General features: G+C 46.8%; 1 protein-coding gene across 1 annotated transcript; it reads left to right on the top strand.

The window, feature by feature from the left end:
* Nucleotides 1–23: 23 nt before the first annotated feature.
* NEURL3 (neuralized E3 ubiquitin protein ligase 3) lies at nucleotides 24–22,219 on the top strand. Its single transcript, XM_085634370.1, has 4 exons — nucleotides 24–140; nucleotides 15,551–16,051; nucleotides 16,605–16,688; nucleotides 17,161–22,219. The coding sequence occupies exons 1-4, from the start codon at nucleotides 29–31 to the stop codon at nucleotides 17,394–17,396; spliced, it is 933 nt and encodes a 310-aa protein (XP_085490496.1). The 5' UTR covers nucleotides 24–28; the 3' UTR covers nucleotides 17,397–22,219.
* The last annotated feature ends 1,022 nt before the right edge of the window (nucleotides 22,220–23,241 follow it).

Below are 23,241 nucleotides of genomic sequence, written 5' to 3'. Positions count from 1 at the left end.
CCACCCAGAGCACTCCTACTGAAGGCATATGAGGCGCTACCCTGAGCTGATCCTTCACTCAGAGCAGCAGCCAGAGAACAGAACCTGCGGACAGCACCGGAAGGGCAAGATGGGCGCCTGTGTCAGTTCAGCGTTGCTAGGTAAGGGCACTTCTGCACTCAGCTCTCAACATGCCACTTGCGTGTTTACTTCCTCATGCTGGGATCTGACCATGACCCTCTGTGCGAGCTCGAGCGGGAGCTTTGACAGCCTCCCGCCCCCTTCTTAGCCTGACTCAGTCTCTGACCCCTCTACATTTCCTTAGGCGACTGGTCAGCGTTCCTTCCTCTCTCTAGCCCTGGCTTTGGCATTGACTTTCGGCGAGACCCTTCCGCTCCCTGTGCCTGTGAACTATACTCTGCCTCTGATTCTCCGTGAGAGCACGGGTGGATCCCTCGACTCCCTCTCTCCCGTCCGGCGAGCTCTAGCCTGGAGATTGAAGCAGACGCTTGGTGTGACCTTAGGCGAGGTTCTTCACCTCCACGAGCTTCCAAATTGTGTTCTGCCTTAATTCGCTTTGTCTCCTCAAGAGAGTTTTTCGTGTGCCCTGGTGTGCTTCCCGGCTCTGCAAATCTATTCCTTTAGCACATTGATTCCTTGTGTGACTTAAGGCAGGTTCTTCCTCTGTTTCCATTCTAACCCCGACTCTCCGACTTACCCTGTTTACCCCAGGGAATTATTTACCCTCCGTGTACCTGTAACTGTGGCTCTGTCGCTGGTTTAGTGACTGCATGTGCATTTCTTTGTGCTTCAAATTCCGGCTCTACCACTGACTTGTTCTGTTTCCTCCGGCGAGTCCTCTCGCCACCTTCTGTCTCTACTACACCCCCAGTACCTCTAACCACACCTCTGAAACTGACTGTCGCACTGACCTCCGATGATCTCTTGCTTGCTGTGCTACTTCGGGTGAGCATAGCTGCTGAGTGTCCTCGCGTCATGCGTTGCAGAGTTAGCCAACAGCTACACTGCATTCTGGGACTTGTAGTTTAGTCGTTAGCATTTTAGGTATGGGTTGAAAATCTGTTGGGATTTTTCTGTTGGCAATGCTTCTAATGCTGTCCATTTAAAAAAGAATAATACAAAGAATAGGCGTGAGCTTTAAAACATTATGAACTAATGCAGGGTATGAGTGAACTAAACATTTCTGGAAGTGGCTGGATGACAGCCAGTTGTGGTATTTTGTAAAATTTTACAAAATACTATAATGCGTGGTCGCGTGCTTCAATTAAAACTTTGTAATTATGTTCAGCTGTGCCTTTATAAACCACGTGCTTCCAAGTACATTAGCAAAGTGACATTTGTGTGGCTCAGCAGCATCGAGGCCTACTCTGCCCTCCATCGTTCTGAGGTCGGTGCACTGAGCACCATTAAACTAAACAATAGCCCCTGTCATTTACAGCAGTTGGAAACGACAGCAATTGAATATAACAAGCATTTGCAATGCAATAGGTCTCGCATTTACGAGAATTTCATAAAAGAAACACCTATTGCATTACAAATGCGAGTCGTGCCCCATTCTTTAGGCGAGCCGTGTCTAAAGAAAGGGGCGTGGCCGCCATTAAAGTGAAAGCGTGGTATGGGGCGCTTTTATAAAAAAAAGGCATTTGTTTGTCAACTTAACAAATGATTTTTTCTGTAAAAGCGCCCCATGCCACTCTTTCACTTTAATGGCGGCTATGCCCCTTTTCGTAGACTCGGCTAGTTTAAGGAAAGGGGCGCGGCTGACATTAAAGTGTAAAAGCGACATGGGGCATGTAAAAAAAAGTTTTTAAAAAGCATGCGTCCGCCTTTAGCGCAGCAAGTAAAGCAAAGACATGGTCGCCACTATCAGCGTGCCGTGCAAAAAAATAATAATAATAAAGCTGTTGCGCGAGATTGTGTCCTGCCTACAATAGCAGTCATGTGAAAACCACTAAACTAAGTAGTGCACAGAGGATGTAATTAAAGCCAACCAAGCAACAACACGTGTAAAAGGGGTGTCCTCATGGGAAGTTACACATGAAGACAAAGCGGTACTAAGGAGGGACTAACAAGCCTATTTACGAATCAGAAGCCAGCATTTACAAAGGACAATGTCACAAGCCAATGACAAATATGGGTAGAGAGTGGGCGGGGCTTCAAGTGCATACTCCAATGCAGCATGCCTCGCAGAGCAGTGTATGCGCTGCCCAGGCTCGACCTAAAAAACAAGTTGTGGACGGGACGCATGATCGACAGGTCATTTCAACTGTTTACAAACACTTTCTGGGTACCGCCCCACTCAGAAAACTCCTAGTCAAAGACTGTGTGAAAGAGAGGTGGAAGGTAACATTTCTCTCAAAAGCTGGAAACACCTACGCCAGTGGTTCTTAACCTGTGGTCCAAGGACCCCTGGGGGTACGCGAGGTCGACTCAAGGGGTCTGAACATGTGTTACAAAATTAAATGATATTAAAAATTAATGAAATGTATACAAATAATGAAGCAAATTTGAAAATGTGAATACTTTCTCTATATTGGATTGTGAATTAAATAAAATATTTGAGCATTTGTTTGGTGTGTACTTGTTTCTGTATTTTTGTGTATTGTTTTGAGGTTCAAATTCTATAAATTGCTTAGGCTGGGGTCCCTCATCTTCTAATTATGACTCAGAGAGGGTTCCCGGATTCCAGTAATGATTTAGTGGGGGTCCACAGAAGTCAAAAGGTTAAGATCTACTGGCCTATGCAATAAAGCTTGTATTTCGGACCAGAATGTAAACATTAGAGACATACCATACTACATACTATAAAATCCTCACATGCTGTATCACACTCCATATAAAATAGCTGCTTGGGACAAATCGAGATCTAGCACCTGCCAGAGGGAGTTGCAAAGCTACGGGTACCCTAACACACTTGTTGTGGTCATGCCTCAAGCGACATAGATACCGGGAAGCCTTCTTAATGAAATTGGCTTTTGGTGCTCATATCCCCATGCACCCGCGGGTAGTTTCTCAACCCTGCAATACCCATCTGGGGAATGCAGTGCTAAATTTGTGAGAGAAAAAAACAAATAAATGCCAGGGCTCTTGTCAGGAGGTTACTGCAGCTTGCACCACACATTGCCCCTGCTACGCTGCCAATGATAGTAACAACATAACTACTAACCATCACACTCCTACAAGTGTGACAATTCGGTCTATTCCAGGCCCCCAAAGCTATAAGAATGGTTTGGTCTGCGGGTACTAGTCATTGTTAATGTATATTGAATTATTAATTAATTGTTTGTGTGGTCATCTCTAAATTAGCCAGACAGCACAACCTTGTGGCAGACTGTCAACAAGTGCCAGTGTTGACTATTAAGTGCTGGTGTCGAGCACCAGAAACCGCCGGCTCATATTAAGCACTGGGGTAAACCCACAGATCCCTGAGAGGAAAACAAATTACAGTTGTCACCATAACTGTGTTACACGTTATATTAGTGCACTGGGGGAAACAATCATTTAGAGAATTGCTGCTGATACTGTGGGAGATCTTTGTATGGAAAAGATTACACTCTCCATAGGGCACAGTCACTGATTCAGATTCTGTCCTGAGAATATAAAGAGCTAACACGAACCAGATTTATATAAGTATTAGGTCTCATTCTTGTACATGTCACCTAGCAGAACTTATGTCTCTTCCTGGAGACACATAACTCCTGTAAGTTTATATCAATCCTTACTATGCTGAGACACCATTTCCACTCTGCCCTAGTCTAGGACGAGCACAGCAGTTGCCAGGAGATGAGGCAGGGAGAGCGTTACTTTGCAGTTGGGGGCGATTGCTCTGTTGTGTTGTGCTCTTGTTGTCGAGTTGTGTCACATCTTGCATTGCTCCTCATTGACCTGTTGGTTGTAGACAACGGTATGTGTACTGTAGAAAATAATTTAAAAAAAAGTGAAACCATAAAAACAATCAATCAATCAATCAGTGGTTTATATAGCGCGCTACTCACCTGTGAGGGTCTCAAGGCGCTGGGGGGGAGCAGATCCTGGTCAGTCGAAGAGCCAGGTCTTGAGGTCCTTCCTGAACGTATGGAGGGTTGGTGGGTGTCTGATGTTGACCGGGCGCTCATTCCAGGTCTTGGCTGCGATGTAGGAGAAAGCTCTTCCGCCGGTTCTGTTTCTGCGGATGCAGGGGACCTTTGCCAGGTTACTATTATTATTATAAGTCGAGTGGTCATAGTTTGTTATTCAGTTTGGAGTGTTATGGTAATGTGTTTGGTCAGGCTTCCCTTTCTACTGAGCCTCGTGCTTCCCGGGGCATGTCTTCACGCCTCCAGGAGGTTCTTGCTTCACAATAAGTAGCTCTCTGCTCTAACATTGCAGCTGATATTTTATTTGAATGGAGGCAAGTCCCTCCCCTTGTCACTAATTTTCTGTGTGTGACCATTGAAGTCGATTCACCAAAATGGCAGGTCAACGGAAGGGACATTACTTATCCTTTGACAGCCACGGACATCACAAGTTTAACCAATTGCTCCAACCTGAGCCCTTCAAAAACCTACTTGGCTCTAAGTTGTTACAGGAAGACAAAAAGTGGTCACAATTGAAAGTAAACACCGCTCTTTACAGTCATGTTTGTAGATCTAGCTTTACAGTATAGCTGTCTGCTTGACCTATTGTTAATTCTTTGAAACATACAGAGTAGGCTTTTCTTCCACCCAGATGAGCAAGATTCTCTCACCACAAGCTATTAGCTATTTGGTGTATCATTCCACCTCCCAGGAAGTGCATCCACTGGAATGCATCAGGGACTATTTGACATCACAAAAGTAATTTGAATAATCCAATATTAAACCATGATACACAAAGTGGCATTTGTGGCCAGAAAGACTGAGCCATATCATGAATAAGATTATTTAAAAATCACATAGCACGCTTAAAGAAGTGCAGTGATCACAGACATAAGTCTTGTGAATACATTTGGAAGCCATGAAGAAGAGGGACACGCCACGAAACAAGAGTTGGTCAAGGATCTCATTGGACATGTATCAAATATAAACCTTTGAGCTTTGAAAGCAGAAGTGAAGCACTGATTTAAGTTTTAATACAATACATATCAAAAACGAATCCAAGAATATGTGCTGACCCTCTGTAAAAGGTAACAACAGTTAACCGGTTTGATATGGTGGATTGCATGGGATGATATGGGGCCTCAGTAAATCAGAACTCAACTTGTGCAGTGACAGAACCCCCAAGGGAAAGGAAGCTACCATGAGAGCATCTCTATGCTGGGCCTGAAACTACCCAATTCATATTTTTATGTTCGTCTATTATATTCTTTATCTCGTAGATGCATTACATACATAAAACATTTTTGTTACTTTGTTTTAACTGCTAGTACTTTACAAATGTTCTAGTAAGTTCTGACCTACCGCTTGGCTTGACCAATGTTTTTATTACTTTCTGTTTCTGCTGCCTTTATGACCCCCAGAAACCAGTAAAAGCAAGGGCAGTGCCAGGGGCACAAAGAGGGCAAGTCTAGGTTGACAGCTGCTATCCATTGGCCACGCCTTATTGGCATCCAGGTGTGTGGACTACTAAAGAGAAGTCTCCACTCCCAGTACCTCCAAGTCTGGCGATGCCATCGCGTCCCTGGGGGGTAAGGGCCGCACTCCGGTGATCACCCAACGCCTCTCGCCTTTCTCTGCTCTCGGGCCGTGTGCTCTGATGAGTCTATTCACCTGTTTGCGGGCTGACAAAAAATGCGTGAGTGTTCGGCACTTACGTTGCACAGTAGCATTTATATAGCGCCTCATACACCTGTTGAGGTCAGCAAGCGCTCCAAGGTAGAAACGTCCTCCAAATCCCCACTCTCTTGTATATGTCAAAAATGAAACAGATTTTTTTTATTTCTGCATTGCAAATCCACTCCATGTTCATTGCCGCCAAAGACTGTCCCGGTAACCCCTTACAGAAGTGTATGTAGTCTTCTGTGGTTTGTTTGCCACTAGACTTGCAGCAAAAGTCCGACGGGCTCTGCCCTGGACTAATCCCTCCAACATAAACCTGACCAGATGTATACAAATCACAGTACTCTCATCCCGCGCAGAAACCTCATTTCAGATCTGGCCGAGTAACATCAGGGGCTATTTTAATACCAGGAGGGAGCGCTCTTCATACGCTCGTCTGTCTGCCGTAATGCCCCGATTACTTACCGGTAATCTTCATTACTCCGAATCCTAGTCTTCCTCGCCACAGTATTCACAAATGAGCCTCAGGCTCCACACAGAACTCCAAGTAAAATTAAAAGAGCAGCGCTCTAGTCTCCCCTCCCTCCTCCAATATGGCCCCCAGTGTCTTCAGCCAATCCCATAAAGGGATACAGAACCAACATCACGACCTGATACACCAAGCCGCAGACATGAAGCCACCACCAGGGCCGGGAGGGAAGGGAAACTATACTGTGGCGAGGAAGACTAGGACTCGGAGTAATGAAGATTACCGGTAAGTAATCGGGGCATTACCTCCTCGTCCAGTCTTCCTCGCCACAGTATTCACAAATGAGCCGATACCAAAGCAATCAGCTTCATGTAAGGAAAAGACCACATCAAATTGCAGTGAAACTATATTTAATATACAGAGGTACAGCAATCAAAGACAACCTCTCAAGGCATCCCCGCAGTCAACACAGAAGATGCAAATGAAACAGAACCCCACCCCCAACCTGGAGGCGGTAATGGGACATGAATGTATGAGGTGAAGACCAAGTAGCAGCCCGGCAAACATCCTCCATGGACACCCCTTTGAAGGAGGCCCAAGACACAGCAACAGAGCGGGTGGAACGCCCCTGAACAGGAAGGGAGGGAACTTCAGCAACCGAAGCATACGCCAACAAAATGGCCTCCTTAATCCATCGACTGATCGTCGAGAGGGAGGGTTTCAGTCCCTGACGTGACAAACCATAATTGACAAACAAGTTGTCCACTTTGCAAAATGAAGACGTGCGCGACAAATATATCAATAAAGCACGCCGAACATCCAAGAGGTGCAACAGGGATTCCTCATCCGAGGAAGGATCAGGACAAAGACATGGAAGCACCACCTCAGAAGACCTATGAAAATAAGAACCCACTTTCGGAATGAACGTAGGATGAGGGCGCAACACCACCCTGTCCGGCAAAACCAACAAAAAGGGAGCAGAACGAAGGAATGCACCCAGCTCCCCCATACGTCTGGCAGAAGCAATCGCCACAAGAAACACCACCTTGAGTGTCAAAAACTTCAACTCCACCGACTCCAAAGGCTCGAACGGAGCCAACTGCAAGGAGCGCAAAACCAAAGGCAGGTCCCAAGGTGGAGGACACATAATAGGATGGGGGCGTTGGAAAGAGAGAGACTTAAAAAGTCTAGCAACCAAAGGTGAAACAGAAATCAAAGGGAGGACATGGAACGCCTGAATCGCAGCCCACTGAGCCCGAAGAGTCGAAATGGCCAAGCCTAGCACAAAACCATCATTCAAAAAATCCAAAATGCGAGCCGGATCCAAAGAAGCCACCGACAGATCGCGACCCAGACACCAAGAAACAAAATGATCCCAGTGTTTAGCATAGGATTTAAGAGTAGAAGGTCTCCTGGATTGCTGAATGACCCCAGCTACAGCCAATGAACAGCCAGTTCGCATCAACGAATCCCTCTCAAGAGCCAGGCCCGCAGACCCAAGGACCGGAACACAGGCAGAGGAAGAGGAGGACCCAACAGAGGGTAAGGACTGAATGGCAAGGCCCACCCCGGAGACACAGCTAATTCCAACATCAGGGGATACCAAGGGCGACGCATCCAGCCCGGAGCAATGAGAAGCACAAAGGATCCCTCCCTCTTGATCTTCTGCAAGACCGCCGGAATCAGGGGAACAGGAGGAAAGGCATACAAGAGACCCTTCGGCCAAGGGAACGACAGGGCATCCACCCTCCAAGCATCCCGGCAAGGCATAATTGTGCAATAGCAACGGATCTTGAAATTGTCCCGGGAAGCAAAGAGGTCGACAATCGGACAACCAAACATCCGTCGCAACCTCCTGAAAATCACAGGCGTCAGGGACAAAGAGCCCATGGAGGGAAACACCCGGCTCAGACAATCCGCCACAGTGTTCCCCGTGCCAGGAAGATAAATGGCAGACAGGGACTCCAGATTCAACTCCGCCCAACAACTAATCCGACGGCTGAGGCAACTGAGGGATTGAACTCTGCACCCTCCCTGATGGTTTATATATGACATCACAACCTAATTGTCCGTTCGAACTTGCACATGGTGACCCTGAACCAGATTCGAGAAATCCAACAAACCCAGAAGGACGGCTTTCAGCTCCTTGTAGTTGGAGGAACATGACAACACCGACTGAGGCCAAACCCCCTGAGTCGTTGAATCCCCCAGAGTAGCACCCCACCCCAGCAGGCTGGCATCGGTAGTGACCACGCGGGTGGGAACAATCAGAAATGGGCGGCCCCTGGACAGATGACCTTCGTCCAACCACCAACTCAGGACCACCGAACCTCTTCCGACATAGGAATCAAAACAGTCATATCTAGGGAACAGGGGTCCCAATGCGACAAAACGTGCGATACCACCGGGTACATGTGTAGTCGAGCCCACGGCACCGTCAACAATGACGCCGACATCAGACCCTGAACCCTCAGCCATAGGCTCACAGGATGAGAATGTCCCACCAACAGGGCACGAACAGCAGACATCAGGGACAGAATCCGGGGAGGAGGAAGGAACACCATACCCAACTGAGTCCTGAACAGAGCCCCAATGAAAGTCAATTCCTGTGCAGGAACCAGGGAGGACTTCGGTACATTCACTAGGAACCCATGACGTTCCAGGACCTGGCACACCCTCTTGACATGCAACTCCGCCTTGGGAAGAGAAGAAGCAGAAATTAAAATGTCGTCCAGATAAGGAAACACACTAATGCCCTCCCCATGCAAAAGGCCAATAAGAGGAGCCAGAACCTTAGTAAAGACCCTGGGAGCAGAGCAGAGTCCAAATGGCATTACCTGGAATTGGTAATGCTGACCCATCACGCAAAACCGGAGAAACTTCTGAGAATCCGGATGAACCGGGACATGTAGATAAGCATCTCTCAAGTCTATCGATGCAAGGAAGTCGCCCCGAGATATCAGAGGAAGGATCAACTGAAGGGAAACCATCTTGAACTTTTTGTGAGGTATGTAAGTATTCACCCACTTCAGGTCCATCACAGGGCGAAGATCTCCAGTGCGCTTCGACACCAGGAATAGGATGGAATACACACCCAACCCCAACTGATCGACGGGAACAGGAACCACCGCACCCTTTACCACCAGGGAGTCGATGCCTTCCAAAAGCGCCAATCTCCTTACAGGATCTCTGGGACAAGGAGTAGCCCTGAAATAGTCTGGGGGAGTCAGGATAAATCCAATCCGCAAACCCTCTGAAACCACCTGCAGCACCCAATTGTCCGAAACAGACAGTCTCCAAGACTCCAGGAAGAAACTGAGGCGACCCCCAACCGGACCCATACCAGGAGCGATCCAGTCACGACTTTGGTGCAGGAGTGGAGGAGGAAGAGGAACCGGAGAACCGGGTTTTTCCAAAGGAAGGAGCACCCCGGCCACGCCCCCTCCCACGAAAGGGCTGACCAGCTCGACCCCTCCGAGAAGGGCCAAAAGCCCTCTGAGAACCAAAGGAACGGAAGTGACCCGCCCTCTCAGGAGCAATCAGCTTACGGTCCTCCGCCGTTTTCTTAACCATGTCATCCATCAGTGACCCAAAAAGTTTAACCCCAGAAAAAGGAATCTTCATCAGGAGATTTTTCTGCGCAGCATCAGCCTTCCACGAACGAAGCCACAACTGTCTCCTCGCAGCCACCGAAGACCCAGCTGCGGAAGCAGCAGCACCTAAAGAGTCAAAGGAGACATCCGAAAGCAACCGAACTTGTTGCTCCATCATCGCCAGGGTAGAAGAAACATCCTCCCCCTGGTCCATCAATTCAGACAGAGACTGAAAATCCTTAAGCAAGGATTGTATAGTGTAAGACGCATAGGCAGCCGCCCTGATAGAGAAATTAGCAGCCGCAAAAGTGCGTTTCACCGCACCATCCACTTTACGGTCAACCGGGTCAGCAGGAGAAGAATCCTCAGACACTACAGTTCCATGAGACACCATGCTGGCCAACAATGAATCAACCTTCACCGAAGAAGGGAATTTCACATCAAAGTCCTGCAGCGGGTACCGTTTACTCAAAAAGCGTGGAAAGGAGCCTCTGTCCACATCTTTCCATTCATTCTCCAGGACCTTCAAGACCGAAGAGTGTAAAGGCAAAGAATCAGGCGCAGGACGCTGGTATTGTGCAAAGAGATCGTCATCCAGAGGAACAACAGAAGCAGGAAACACCAAGTTCTCTCTAATGTGACCCAGCACCTCCTTCAGGTCGGCACCCTGCACAAAACGACCTCTGACATCAACATCCTCCTCCATGTCAGAATCAGCAGCCGCAGCTACATCCACCTTAGCCCGCTTCGCAGGAGGAACAGGCGTCTGACCTTGCATAGCAGCAGCTACAGCAGAATTGATCAGCTGCTGTAACACTTCCATAGACGGGATCTGGATACCAGAACCAGAAGCCCCAGGAGCAGAATCAGGAACAGAACCACTCTCCATAATAGCAACACACCAGTGAACGCATGAAGAGAACACAGGCATAGGAGAAGACAACACGCCTGGCTTAAAAGGCCCCGGGGTTGCTAGGTAACCAAACCAGCCAGAACCTGTAATCAGACAAACCAACCATAAAGGGAGGAGAAACAGCCGCGCGCATCCACATACCGTGCAAGCGAGGATCGAGACAGCTTCGAACAACAAGGAACTCACAACTAAGAAGCAGGCAAAGAAATGCCTACGGGAGCTACCCGCCCCCACAGCACGCACACGCGGCATTAATAGCAGGTAACAATGATACCGGGAGCCTCGGGCCCCCAGAGCAAATGCATCCGGCCGCGCTATGTCCGCTGAGCAGGACACGCGGCCGGGAAATGAAACAGACCACGAGGGATCGTCAGTGTCACCGTACGACACAGGAAAAAAACAAGATGAACGCCACTGAAAGTCCGCTAAAGCAGGACCAGCGGCTTCAAAGGCAGTAGTAGGAGGTACAAATACAACATATTAAACAAACTATCGATTAAAAACACACTACTACCCCCAAACTAAATACCCAAGGGCATAACGGGACCGCTGAAGCAGGAACCCAGCCCCACTCACCTGATGACACCACCGGTCAACACAGGCAACACAGCACTCGGAGAAGTGCAGAAAAAAAGAACAGGTCGTGATGTTGGTTCTGTATCCCTTTATGGGATTTGCTGAAGACACTGGGGGCCATATTGGAGGAGGGAGGGGAGACTAGAGCGCTGCTCTTTTAATTTTACTTGGAGTTCTGTGTGGAGCCTGAGGCTCATTTGTGAATACTGTGGCGAGGAAGACTGGACGAGGAGGTAATGAGCGTAGAGCGCGCAACCTTACCAGTCACGTGACTACAGGAGCGGCTTTATCAGTGGAGTCCGGGAACGACGCCGCTTTATCTGCGCGCTGAATGATATCACAAATTACAGGAAGAGATAAGGTCTTATCCCCCTGCCTACAACGACAACTGTTATGGGAAGCGATTATGTTTCATTGAGCTGCCCGATAACGATTATACCTAATTCACCTGCAGTGCAATAACTGCAAAAGGAAACATTAACACCTTATTCACCTGCAAGTACAATAACAGTGAATAGCAACGATAATATATAGAATTATAGATGGGTAACCGTGAATTACCGGATGTTTTTACCGAGGGGTTCTGTATGCCCTCAGGTAGACTAGGAGACCAAAGCTTGAGTTGTCTATGTCGTCACTCAGAAACCTGAGGTGAAACACCCCCATAATTCACTTTTTGACCATCGTTAATTTTGTGTGGCCCCCAAATTTATCTGCCCTTGCTTTCATCTGCTATGCAGAGGAGTCATAGGGGAGCCATACATAACATGGCCTATGTTATGTATCCCTGTCCCAAAGGTTAAAAAATAACTTACCTGCCATCCTTGACCAATCTCCACCACCTTTTTTGCACCTTCCTTCCCCACCCTGCATCTGTGCTTTCTGCTTTCAGTCAAACCAGACAAGCACCGCTGGTGGACAGGCTCTCAGGGAGGTCAGCGTGGCCTGGAAGGCCCTCATGACATCACAACAGTGGGTAACAATAATGCCTTACTCACCTGCAGTTCATAAACAGCTCAATAACTGTGAAGGGAAACAATAACACTGTATTTATCATGGATACAATTACAGTCCAATAGCACCACAGTATCAGTCAAGGGAAATTGCATCACATCTACTGCCCTACAGAGAACTCCAGGAATGGAAACTGGGGAGGCCTCATCACATGCCTGAAAATACCACCAGCAGCAACTTTATCAACGTGACGTCTGGTAACAACACTGGAAGGGAGGCGATTAGAGCTTATTCATCTGCCATACAATAATAACACTAGTCAGATGAAGCTATAAGGCCTTATTCAGTCTTTGCACGATAATGTGTGATGGAGACGGGAATATGGAACTGCCAAGGTCATCGAGCAGAGGAGCCTGAGCAGCGGGGAGGTGGCCAACACATCCTCGTAGCCTGGCTCATCCTAGGGGAATCGAGCCAAGCGCTCCCTATACCCCAACAAGACCCTTTGCATTGCCAGTGTGAACTGCTCATGCAGGGACTTCCTGTTTAGCTTCTCATCTGGCTACAGCAGCTCCTCATTTCAACCACGAACCTCAGTAGGGGCTGGTGAGATCACAATGAATACCCAGTGCACGTGGTGTGCATCCAGAAGCATGACTAGTGCACTCATTCTATCACTTTGATAGGCCCTAAGGCCTGCCCATGCCTAAGGAGAGGGCGCTTAGTCACACATGGTGTCATCCAATTCATGACAATAAACAGCTTATGGTGTCTTTAAAAAAAAATGCCTGCAGTTTATTTAGCATGCACTCTATTCATAGGTATTGGAGAGCTTTACGTGAGCATTAGTTACGTTACACATGGACACATTCATTTTTCGTAGGCATGGGGAGGTTAAGAGATTTGCACAGAATCCTAGGATGTTGAGTTGACGCCAGATTCGAACCTGGTTGCCCAGCTCCAACGTCGGCAGCTCTGGCTATTTTGCCACATCCTCTGCCCGAGGATGTCTTACCCTCTGGCACCTAAGCTTTAACTCTCTTGGAGGGCCAACCTTTGAATACAAATCTACCCAACCAGACAGCACTTAACCTGTATACTCAGTACTCAGTGCTTTAAATGGAAATATAGAAGTGCAGGTTCTCACTATCTAGAGTGCTTTTTTACTCCTGAAAAGGACATATTTTCTCCCATTAAACATACTGTAGCATCGCTGAGAAGTGCAGGTATTCTCCCATTCAAATTAAAGAAGTGCAGGTACTCCGTACCAGACAGTACCTGCCCACTTCAAGCACTGTTTACACTGATCTACTGAGTACATCCCAGCTGCGGTCAGTTCATGTAGGTGAACTAGGTGGTTGCCTAAGGTGTCAAGCTAAGTGGGGTGCCAAATTTACCTACCCAGGGCACTAGAGGCTTTCCTTAAGCATATTATCTATTGTTTCTTTATGGGACTTTTCTTTGGTCTAATAGCAAAACACTGCAGTTGAAATTTGAGTATGAGGCGTCCTGTGCTTTGGTTTGCTACAATTTAATCAGCCAGGCAGAGGCTCTGGATGCCTCCGCTCCGACAGGCATAATTTAGGTTATTCATGGCACACCCACTGTAAACAAGGACCAATCAGTTGAAATGTGCCCATTGTCTGAGAGGTTGGTTGAGATTCAATCTTTAAGGCTTGTTTGCCAGCAGAGCTCTTTCGTCCTTATGTGTTCAAGAAAAAAAGAGATTTAAGAAGCATTACTCAGAGGAGGGATTTGGCTCTACCCAAAGATGATTATCTTGAATACAGATTTTGATTGATAAGAAGTTACGTGCTGCTGCCTAAAAAGAGGCTTGTAGTGCACGCTTTTTGCCTTGGGGAAAGCGTGTGATTAATGCAGCAGGACTGAGATGTTCATGATGACAAGCCAATGATCCAGGCTATAGGCTAACACAGGCTATTATAAAAAGTTTCTACAAATGTAGGACAGATTTATTTATTGTGAAAAGGATATGTTAAAGCCGTAAAGCCATTAAGGGTGGATTGCTATTACACTGTGTTAAAGCCTGTCAACCATTATTTTGTTACCTGAATCCCTCAGATTGCCATAGTAGGCGAGTAAGTTGCTGTTGGGTACACCTTCTACCAACCCTGGGTTGCTTACGGCATGAGGAAGGGTGTCCGCACATTTGAGCCACTGACTACATTACACTGGGAGTGATTGCATTTTTGCCCACTCATAAGCACATCTGACTGAAAAGGAGTGGCCATTCCTTTAGTTCTCAATTTTTTTTCTTTTAAAGGCCCTTTTTTTCACTTCTTTCCATCATATTTTTATGATGCTTTATTAAATCGCCATCCACTGGTTTTTCAATTTTTTTTACTCATTTGTTTTTTGCGAGCATACACTCACTTGATTTAGAAACCAGTGTTTTTCCTCTTTTAGTCTGTAACTTTCCTTTGGATATGGTTGTTGAGTTTTTTTGTCCGTTTTATGGTGGGTGAATGCAAAAATGAATCAGTTGGTGGATAAATGGATGCATGAATGCAAGGATGAGTGCCAGAGTGCATATATAATGACTTAGTGAGCTTCTAAACTCCTCAGTGATGGAAGAGGCACTTTCAGTTATACATCAGACCGAATAGGACACTTTACCCCGCACACTTTTACTCCACGTGCCATTACCCTGCAGTTTTTACACCGCAAAATCTTTTATAACGCAGGGCTTTACAACGCAATCCATTACAACGCATTCCCCATTACAACGTAATTTACTATTCTAACACCACGGGGGCGTTACTTTGGGAAATGCGTTGTAATAATTTGCGGTGTAAAGCCCTGCGTTGTAATATATTTTGTGGTGTAAAAATGCGGGGTAATGGCATGCTGAGTAACGCTCGGACCTATTGACATTGACAATGATTGATTTAAATTTATTATGAAGCTGCATTTTTAATTCAACAACCCTTTTCATTCACCCACATAATTCCAATCCCCACTAGAGACATACTGGATAATTTATTCAGGCCTTGAAAGACTTCATTCTAATAAGATCAGCACTAGAAGGGGGTGTTGATTGTTATGGCTTTACAGCCAGTTAAGTTTTTATTTTAAGAGATTGCCTAAGGTAAAACTTAATTAACACACAAACGGATATGTTACTGACATCCTACATATCACTATTAATGCACAGAGAGGACAACTATCTTACAGAGTTATGTTATTGCACAGTCAGGTCTTGTTTTTGGGTTGCCTCACATGTACCCCGAAAAGCGAATACGATGTTTGCAGTGATGGTGCTTTTAACAGTCTACCATCTCTTTTCCAGATGAAGATGTGTATCTGCAAGAGGCCCCTGGTCCACTCTTCTTCAACCCCTATGTCAAGGGCAACAGGATTGACTTAGATGAGTCCCTGTGCTGCGCCCAGCGGAGCGCCACCTTCTGCGATGGCCTGGTCTTCACCAACCGTCCTCTGTGGGTGCAAGAGGTCCTGTCTCTGACGATCACCCAGGTCGAGGAGCGTTGGGAAGGGCCGTTGAGGGTTGGCCTCACCTGCGTGGACCCCTCCATCATGGACCCTCAGCAGCTGCCCAGATTCCTGTGCCCGGATCTCAGCAGCCGCCCTGGGTTCTGGGCTGCAGTGCTGCCAGACAGCTGTCGAGTGGAAGGAACACTCGTGCAGATGTGGCTTGACAGAAGAGGGACATTCTGGTGCAAGATCAACCTAGAGCAGCCTCCTCAGATGCTGGCAAATGGCCTCCCGGTCTGCTGCCCCATGTGGGGTGTTGTAGATGTGTATGGCACCACCAAGGCTGTACAGCTACTTGGTAAGGACACTGCCTCCTGCGTGCAAAGGGAGGGGGTCGGTTGCATAAATGCATTGTGATTGCTCAGCCCACCTCCTTCCCTTCCACCATCTTCCTTCCCTTGCATTCCATCCATGACTATGCAACCACTTTCTCCCCAATTTCATCCGTCTGCATGGTCCTCAAACCTCTTCTTCTCTTTGTCCCTTTATCCCTTTCCTCTCTTTTTCCTTCTGGTGCTCTTTCTCCACCATGCTGCCCTTGGTCTCTTCCTAGTGTCCGTCTAGCCTCTTCCAATCCCATCCATTCTCTGCTCTCCATTCTACTCTCCCTTTAAGTCTCTCCATCCTCTCCCAAACACGTGCTTCTTCACCCTCTATACCATACCGCTGCAATCCTCTGCCCTCCATCTTCTGGCCCTCCATCCTCTGCCTCTGCATCATTTCTGCTCCCCTTCCTCTGTCCAATGCTCTTCTCCCCTTTGCTCCATCTTCCTCCCTCAGACTCCTTCATTCCCTTCCTTCTCTCTCCACTGTGCCTGGTGTCTGACGTTTGATATGTTTCCCTCCTTTAGATCCATCCCAGCCCGCACAGATATCTGAGAAGGCCCCCATTATTTTTGGATCTACCTCTTCGGCTCTGAGTCCAACAAAGACAGGTATGTGCCTCCCGTTTCAATGCTCGGTCACTCGCTCCATTCTCTGCAGGAGGGCGTAGCACAGGGTAGGAGCAGCCTGTTCAAGGTCACCATAGGGCCTTAGCATCACTGAGAGGCCTGGCCTGGGAACAATCGATGCCAGGTTTACACATTCCCAGACAGACCCTGCAACAACAGTCAGGGACGCCTGGTTATTTCAGACCCTTCACCCGGAGGAAGAATCAGCAGGTGTTTACCATGAGCACCCTGGCCCACCCCAAGGCATCCCCATGAGGCTGAGGTGGTGGAGGTCATAGGGGTCCAACGTGAGGGAATTTTCTCGGTTGGGAATTCAAATGCAGGGGTTAGTAAGGGGCAGACCCTTAGCCTGGAACATGCAATCAGACTAGACCATAGCCAGTTAGAGGAAGGTGTAAGAATATCTGAATTTATGTCCCTATATAGCAGTGAAATGTTGTTTTTGTTTCTACAGTGCCTGCCATGCCTCAGCTTTATCCCGAAGGCCAGCTGGAAAGCTGTGTGGTGTGCTTCTCCTCCAAGGTGAATGCAGTCATCTTGCCGTGTGGTCATGCCTGCCTCTGCTACAGCTGCGTTCAGAAGGTCTGCAAAGCATCTGCCACATGCCCACTGTGCCGAGGGACAATGCGCCAGATTCTGAGAATCTCGCCTAATCAGGATTGGACTGAAGAAAGCCAAGACCCGAGCTGACCATAGTCTGGAAGTCCAGCACAAGCTGATAATGGCCTGGAAATCATGGCCTATCCAAGTGTGACCGAGCAGAAAGGGTCCCAGTTTATAACCAACTGGAAGCTCAAACTCCGGCTGAAAACGATTGGATGGTCGAAAGGGCAGTTAAGAATGGCCTGGAAGTGAAGAGTGAACCTCAGACTAATCAGGGGGTCAGGACTCCAGCTATGCATAACAAAGTTCGAATACAGAACTAGAGTGCTGATTTTCTATCTGAATGACAGAACAAAGGGGAGGCAGACAAGGCGGCCATCTTACTGATATGGTAGCTGTGGAATTCCTGGCAGCACCTGTGTAGTAGACTGAATGAAATGGACATAAACTCATAAGTGGACTGAAGGAAATTGATATAAAATTCTAAGTGGACTGAAGTAAATGAACATAACATCCTAATTTATTATGCAATGTGTTGTAAAAGAAGATACAGAGTCCATCTGTTCATGTAGGTTACTTCTTTATTCGTAGCTTGGTTCCATCATAGGTGGTCAGGATAACAGGAGGAAGTTAGATAGTACAAAGATAGCCCCACCAGGAGCAAGCTCCTTACAGCTCAGCCTGAGTAGACCAACTGACAATCTCCAGAGAGGCACACAGGCATTCTATGATGTCATGAACATTCTAACCAAGCAGTACAGTGGAGAATAGCAAACAAGTAATTTACCACACATCCTCTTCCCTTAGGGAACAAAAGCAGAAGTAAAAGTAAAGACAAATAGGATACCTCAATATTTCTTAACAAGAAGGTGCAACAATGAGGTACACCTATCCACAAGAGTATTGCATGAGGCATCATGAATTTCACTGGCATGAACAGAAGTATGTTAAAATGCAAAACCAGTGAAACATTAAAATTGCAAACAACATTACTACACGCCCCATCCCCCTCCCTTAGGGAAAATACAGCAGCTAAGATAAAAACACTGCACAAAGAAGAGCGGTCACCCACACAACCTCCCCAAACACGGGTACACCACAGGGAAGACACCCCATTAAACATAAGTGGGTGTAAAACACAGACCCTTGGGAGAAAACAAAGAGAAACAATAGTGGCTAGACACACCAGATGACCAGATGACAAGAAAAGTGTCACCACCACAACAAATACACACCATAGAAGAAACACCCTGAAAAAAAAAAACACAAGGTCCCTTGGTAGAAGGCATGCTGACACATAAAGAGGCCTAAACACCAATGAAAAAAACAAAAATCTTCCCCCTCAAAGTTGTACAAGCGTGAAACCCTTGGCCACGAATTCCACGCAGGTAGACTTCGACCGGAGCATGGTGTCCACATGAAAGGAAGACCCAAGATAACATTAAGGACTAACCAAAAACTTCACCAAGGAACACGACAGGGTACTAACCCATGAAAACAACACAACCTCCCCTTAGATAGGGTACACCAAAGAGTACACGCACCCAAGAAAACTGAAAACTAAAATAGAGGCATTGCCTACCCCCACAACCTCCCCAAAGAAATGGGTACACTCTACGTATGAAGACTCACTAATTAAAGGCATTGACTACCCCCACAACTTCCCCAAAGAGATGGGTACAGTACGAGTCAAACACTTTACAAAACACAACAACTCCCCTAGGTAGGGTACACCACAGGACAATCACCCTGGGAACTAACATGAGGCCTTGACCAGCACATACACAACCTACCCAAACTAGTTTAAACCTAGAAGGGTACACCAAATGTTAACAAACCCTGGAAAACTGAAAACTAAACTAGAGGCATTGCCTACCCCCACAACCTCCCCAAAGAAAAGGGTACACTCTAAATACAGAGACTACGAAAATTAAAGGCATTGACTACCCTCGCAACCACGAAATGGGTACACTCTATAAAGAGAGACTACAAAAAACATTGACCACACCCACAACCTCCCCAAAGCAATGGGTACACTCTATATACAGCGACTAAATCAGGACACCCACCATCTAATGACACACCTTTTACACCCTCCCCAAAGCAAAGGATACATGCTGCACTAACATAAAAGGAAAACTGAGTGCCACCAAAACCTCCACCCACCAATGCATATAACACACAGTTGTCTGGGCAGTGCCCACAAAGGCAGGAGCGCAGTACTTGCCCTTGCCAGAATAGAAAGTGCAGGTCCATACATTGTCTGTTCCGTTGTCCAACACATTGCTGGGAATACGAAGTCATCGCTCGTGAATATCGCTTCTCAGCCCGAATCTTCTGAGCTCCTTGGCTGTACCCAGTGAATTGACGTGAAAACGTGAAAACTCCAAAGCGTGTGAATCGCTGTGTGCGTGCTGACCACAAACACCAAGATTCACCACAAAACGTACGCATCTCACAAACTCCAATAGTTCACAGGACTCACAGGACTCGCAGGCTCGATAATGAAGTGAGGCACAATGACGAAAGGGTAACCATGACAACCCTCAAGATGGCGATGACAACGTAACCGCGTGAGGACGTGGATGACGCTCAATCGTCTGACAACACGGAACAAGGAAGAACGTAGAACGCTGTACCTGCGAGGCACCGCTGTCACCACCGAAAATTCGATGATGTCACCAGAGCAAAACGAGGGATCGCAGGCAACGGACCTCCTCACGAAATAACCGCCACTACCGGGAACTGCTTCAGGTACGCCGACGAGTTGCTCACTTTTAATTTTCCTGCGCGCTGATTCGGCAGTTTGCACCAACCTAATCCCTCTAGCACCACAGTAGCGTGTGCGCACCTAAAATACACAGTCTCTGCAAGCAAAAAATGTCCAAGTGCTCACTAAAGGTGCCGTTCTTCAAGACACCAACCACTCATCAGTTTCTCCAGCAAGGCTCTGAGGACGATTCAATGCCGTCACTGTGTCCACAAAACACCAAGAACGAAACACCATCAAAGTGTTCAGTGTCTGACTGTCAGATATAGCGCGCAGATGAGTACACTGGTGCTCACAGCCACAGAATCCATTTAGAACCACAATCAATCAGTCTTTAAAGAAGACGCTGTTTGAGCACACTGCGAAGCCCTGTTGGAAGCTCTAGATAAATACGTGGTTCACTGCTGTGCCTGTTGTACCTCATAAAGAGTGGCTGAAGTCTTTCAGAAGCCAGCAGTGAACTTTAGAAACTAACGCCAAGGCTGCAGGCTGTCCAGGTGGAACAGGACACTGGTGGGGCTGGCCAGGGCGTTACCTCCGACTTTCAATTGGCGTTTTGAAAGTCCTTAAAGTCTTTAGTTGCTAGTCCTTTGGTTCCTTGATTGACTCTTTCCCTTTGTTGCACAGGTAGGTTCAAAATCGTCGCCAAAATGTTGTAAAAGAAGATACAGAGTCCATCTGTTCATGTAGGTTACTTCTTTATTCGTAGCTTGGTTCCATCATAGGTGGTCAGGATTACAGGAGGAAGTTAGATAGTACAAAGATAGCCCCACCAGGAGCAAGCTCCTTACAGCTCAGCCTGAGTAGACCAACTGACAATCTCCAGAGAGGCACACAGGCATTCTATGATGTCATGAACATTCTAACCAAGCAGTACAGTGGAGAATAGCAAACAAGTAATTTACCACACAGAATAGCAAACAAGTAATTTACCACACAATGTTTTGGTAATGTTGTTTTGTACATTATTTGTATGCATATTTGTAAATGTATTTATATTGCACTCCCTGGAAATGCGGGGATCTTAATGGATGGGGCGATAGTTCTTGTGATTAGTTACGCTTAGGTATCTGATTTTCGGATGGTGGTGAGGGAGCAAGAGCAGTTAAGGGAGTTGTCTGCATATATCCTTCACCCCATCAATTACTAAACATTCTGGGCCTAATTTATGAGTCCTTCCGACACTTTTGCACTGTTGTTGCGGAACTTTTTGTGACGCACCTGGCAGCGTGAAAAATGCGGCATGTTGTGCCCTATTTACAAAGTGATGCATCTAGGCAGATGCGTCCCTTTGTAAAGCCCTGTGCTACATTATACCTGCGTTAGGTATAATGTATTCAGGGTGGGTGTTCCCCCGCAAAAAGCTTCATAGAAGTGGCACAGTGAAATCTATGAGATTTCACTGCTCCACTTCTAGGACGCCACTGCGTCAAAATCTTATGCCTGCCTCACAGCAGGCATAGGACTGACGCAGGCACATTTAACATGGGACTTGACCATGTGTAATGACCCATTGCTGGAGTTGCGTCACTTTTGCGACACGCTCCAGCAACGCGTCATTACTGCATCTACAGAAACGTCAGAAATGCTGACGTATCTGTAACTCCTTGCGACATGGAACACCGTATATTAAATACGGCGCATCCATCGTGTCGCAAGGAGGGCGCAGTGGAAACTGTTGCATCGCTGTATTCACGCAGCGATGCAACAGTTTTCATAAATGAGGCCTTCAGACTTTCCAATCTCCGTGTCACTACTGACCCATGGTTTGCGATATATGACATTAGGAGCGTTTGTTTAAGAAAGAGGGTATTTTCAGCTCAGCCTTCGGTTGCAATACATTGCAGTGGACTTTTGAGCGATGTAGGGTTTTTTTTCTGATTCATAATATTTTTTAAATTACCACTTTGGTGCCAAAATAAATGACTAGATTCCCTGATCGAAATATTGTAAGAGGCATCCCTTGCTCGTCCCCTTAATTTTTCACATCCATACGCCAGTATTCGTGCAAATAAGATGTTGGTACCCTATAATCAAGCATTTAAAAACACTAATAATGTGTGCCTTATATATGACCGCATTTAAAGTTAATTAAATATACATGAATTTTAAAATAATAAATATTATTGATCAAACAAGATGCTTTGGTCTTGGAGTAAATCTTTTTCTGCGTGCTTGTTTCACAAGCAAATCCGAGTCTACCAGAGGTAGTTAAAAGTGCCTTGTTTTGTGTTTTGCTGCATGGCGTTGAGTGCAACCACAGCTGTATGCACATGTAACATAAATAATCCAGTCTGTGCTTCTTTTGGCCTCTACATGAAAACATGATTTCTTCTTTGATAAAATTGCAAGTCCACCTGTCACACTGTAGCCCTGATTTCATTGCATTTACTACCACTTTCACAATTTTTATGGGGTTCAGAGTAGCACAGGAACATTATTTTAAATAAGTAAGACAATTAATGATCTATTTCTCAAAACCACTGCTCATACATATGTGTGTTTGTTGTGAAAGACCAAAGCTAGTGTAAATTAAAAGAATGTGAGAGGTATGTTTATAATAGAATGAAGGTGAGGAATTGCAGTGTACCTCATTGGTGAATGGCAGGCGGTAAAGGAGATAGCTGGGTAGAGTGGGACATGGATGCGGGGTGAAGTAGGATGGAGCAGGCTGCCGAGTGAGCCAGGAGAGGCAGAGGGTGCAGCATCACACAAATATTGTCTGGATTTCATCTGGATTACCGGATTACAGTGAGCTGGACAGCAGGGCGGTGGTAATCCGCAGAGGAGAGGGGACTAGGTAGAAGCCGGAGAAGGACGCACCTGACAAAGAGAGTAAAGTGGTGAGTGAGGCAGCAAGAGGTAGAACATGAAACCATGGAGGTCAGATTTAGAGGTAAGGAACAGAGATTGTGCATCAAATAGGACCAGAAATATTCTATTCAAATACGATGGAAGCAATGGAAGAAAGGGCTTAGAGCACTGCAACGAGCCGTGGGCATGTAGGGGGTGGCGAGACTGGAGCCAGGAGATGTGACTAGGCAGCCCATGCACGGAACAAGTCAAGAGGGAGCAGAAGGCCTGTCACATAGCACAAGACTGTTGCAAGCCAGGAGGGTCAACAGTGGGTCGCAAGCAGAGGATGGAGCAGGGGGGACATGG

The sequence above is a fragment of the Triturus cristatus genome, chromosome 11, assembly GCF_964204655.1.
Source record: "Triturus cristatus chromosome 11, aTriCri1.1, whole genome shotgun sequence".
Classification (NCBI taxonomy): Eukaryota; Metazoa; Chordata; class Amphibia; order Caudata; family Salamandridae; genus Triturus; species Triturus cristatus.
The sequence above is the reverse complement of the archived record's forward strand: the minus strand, read 5'-3'. Positions and strand labels throughout refer to the sequence as shown.

Excerpts from the sequence above, each read along its gene's own strand:
- NEURL3 (XM_085634370.1), top strand. The coding sequence starts at position 29 with ATGAGGCGCTACCCTGAGCTGATCCTTCACTCAGAGCAGCAGCCAGAG. Across the intron at positions 141-15,550 it reads TGTCAGTTCAGCGTTGCTAG|ATGAAGATGTGTATCTGCAA; the intron begins GTAAGGGCACTT and ends TCTCTTTTCCAG. Across the intron at positions 16,052-16,604 it reads CAAGGCTGTACAGCTACTTG|ATCCATCCCAGCCCGCACAG; the intron begins GTAAGGACACTG and ends TCCCTCCTTTAG.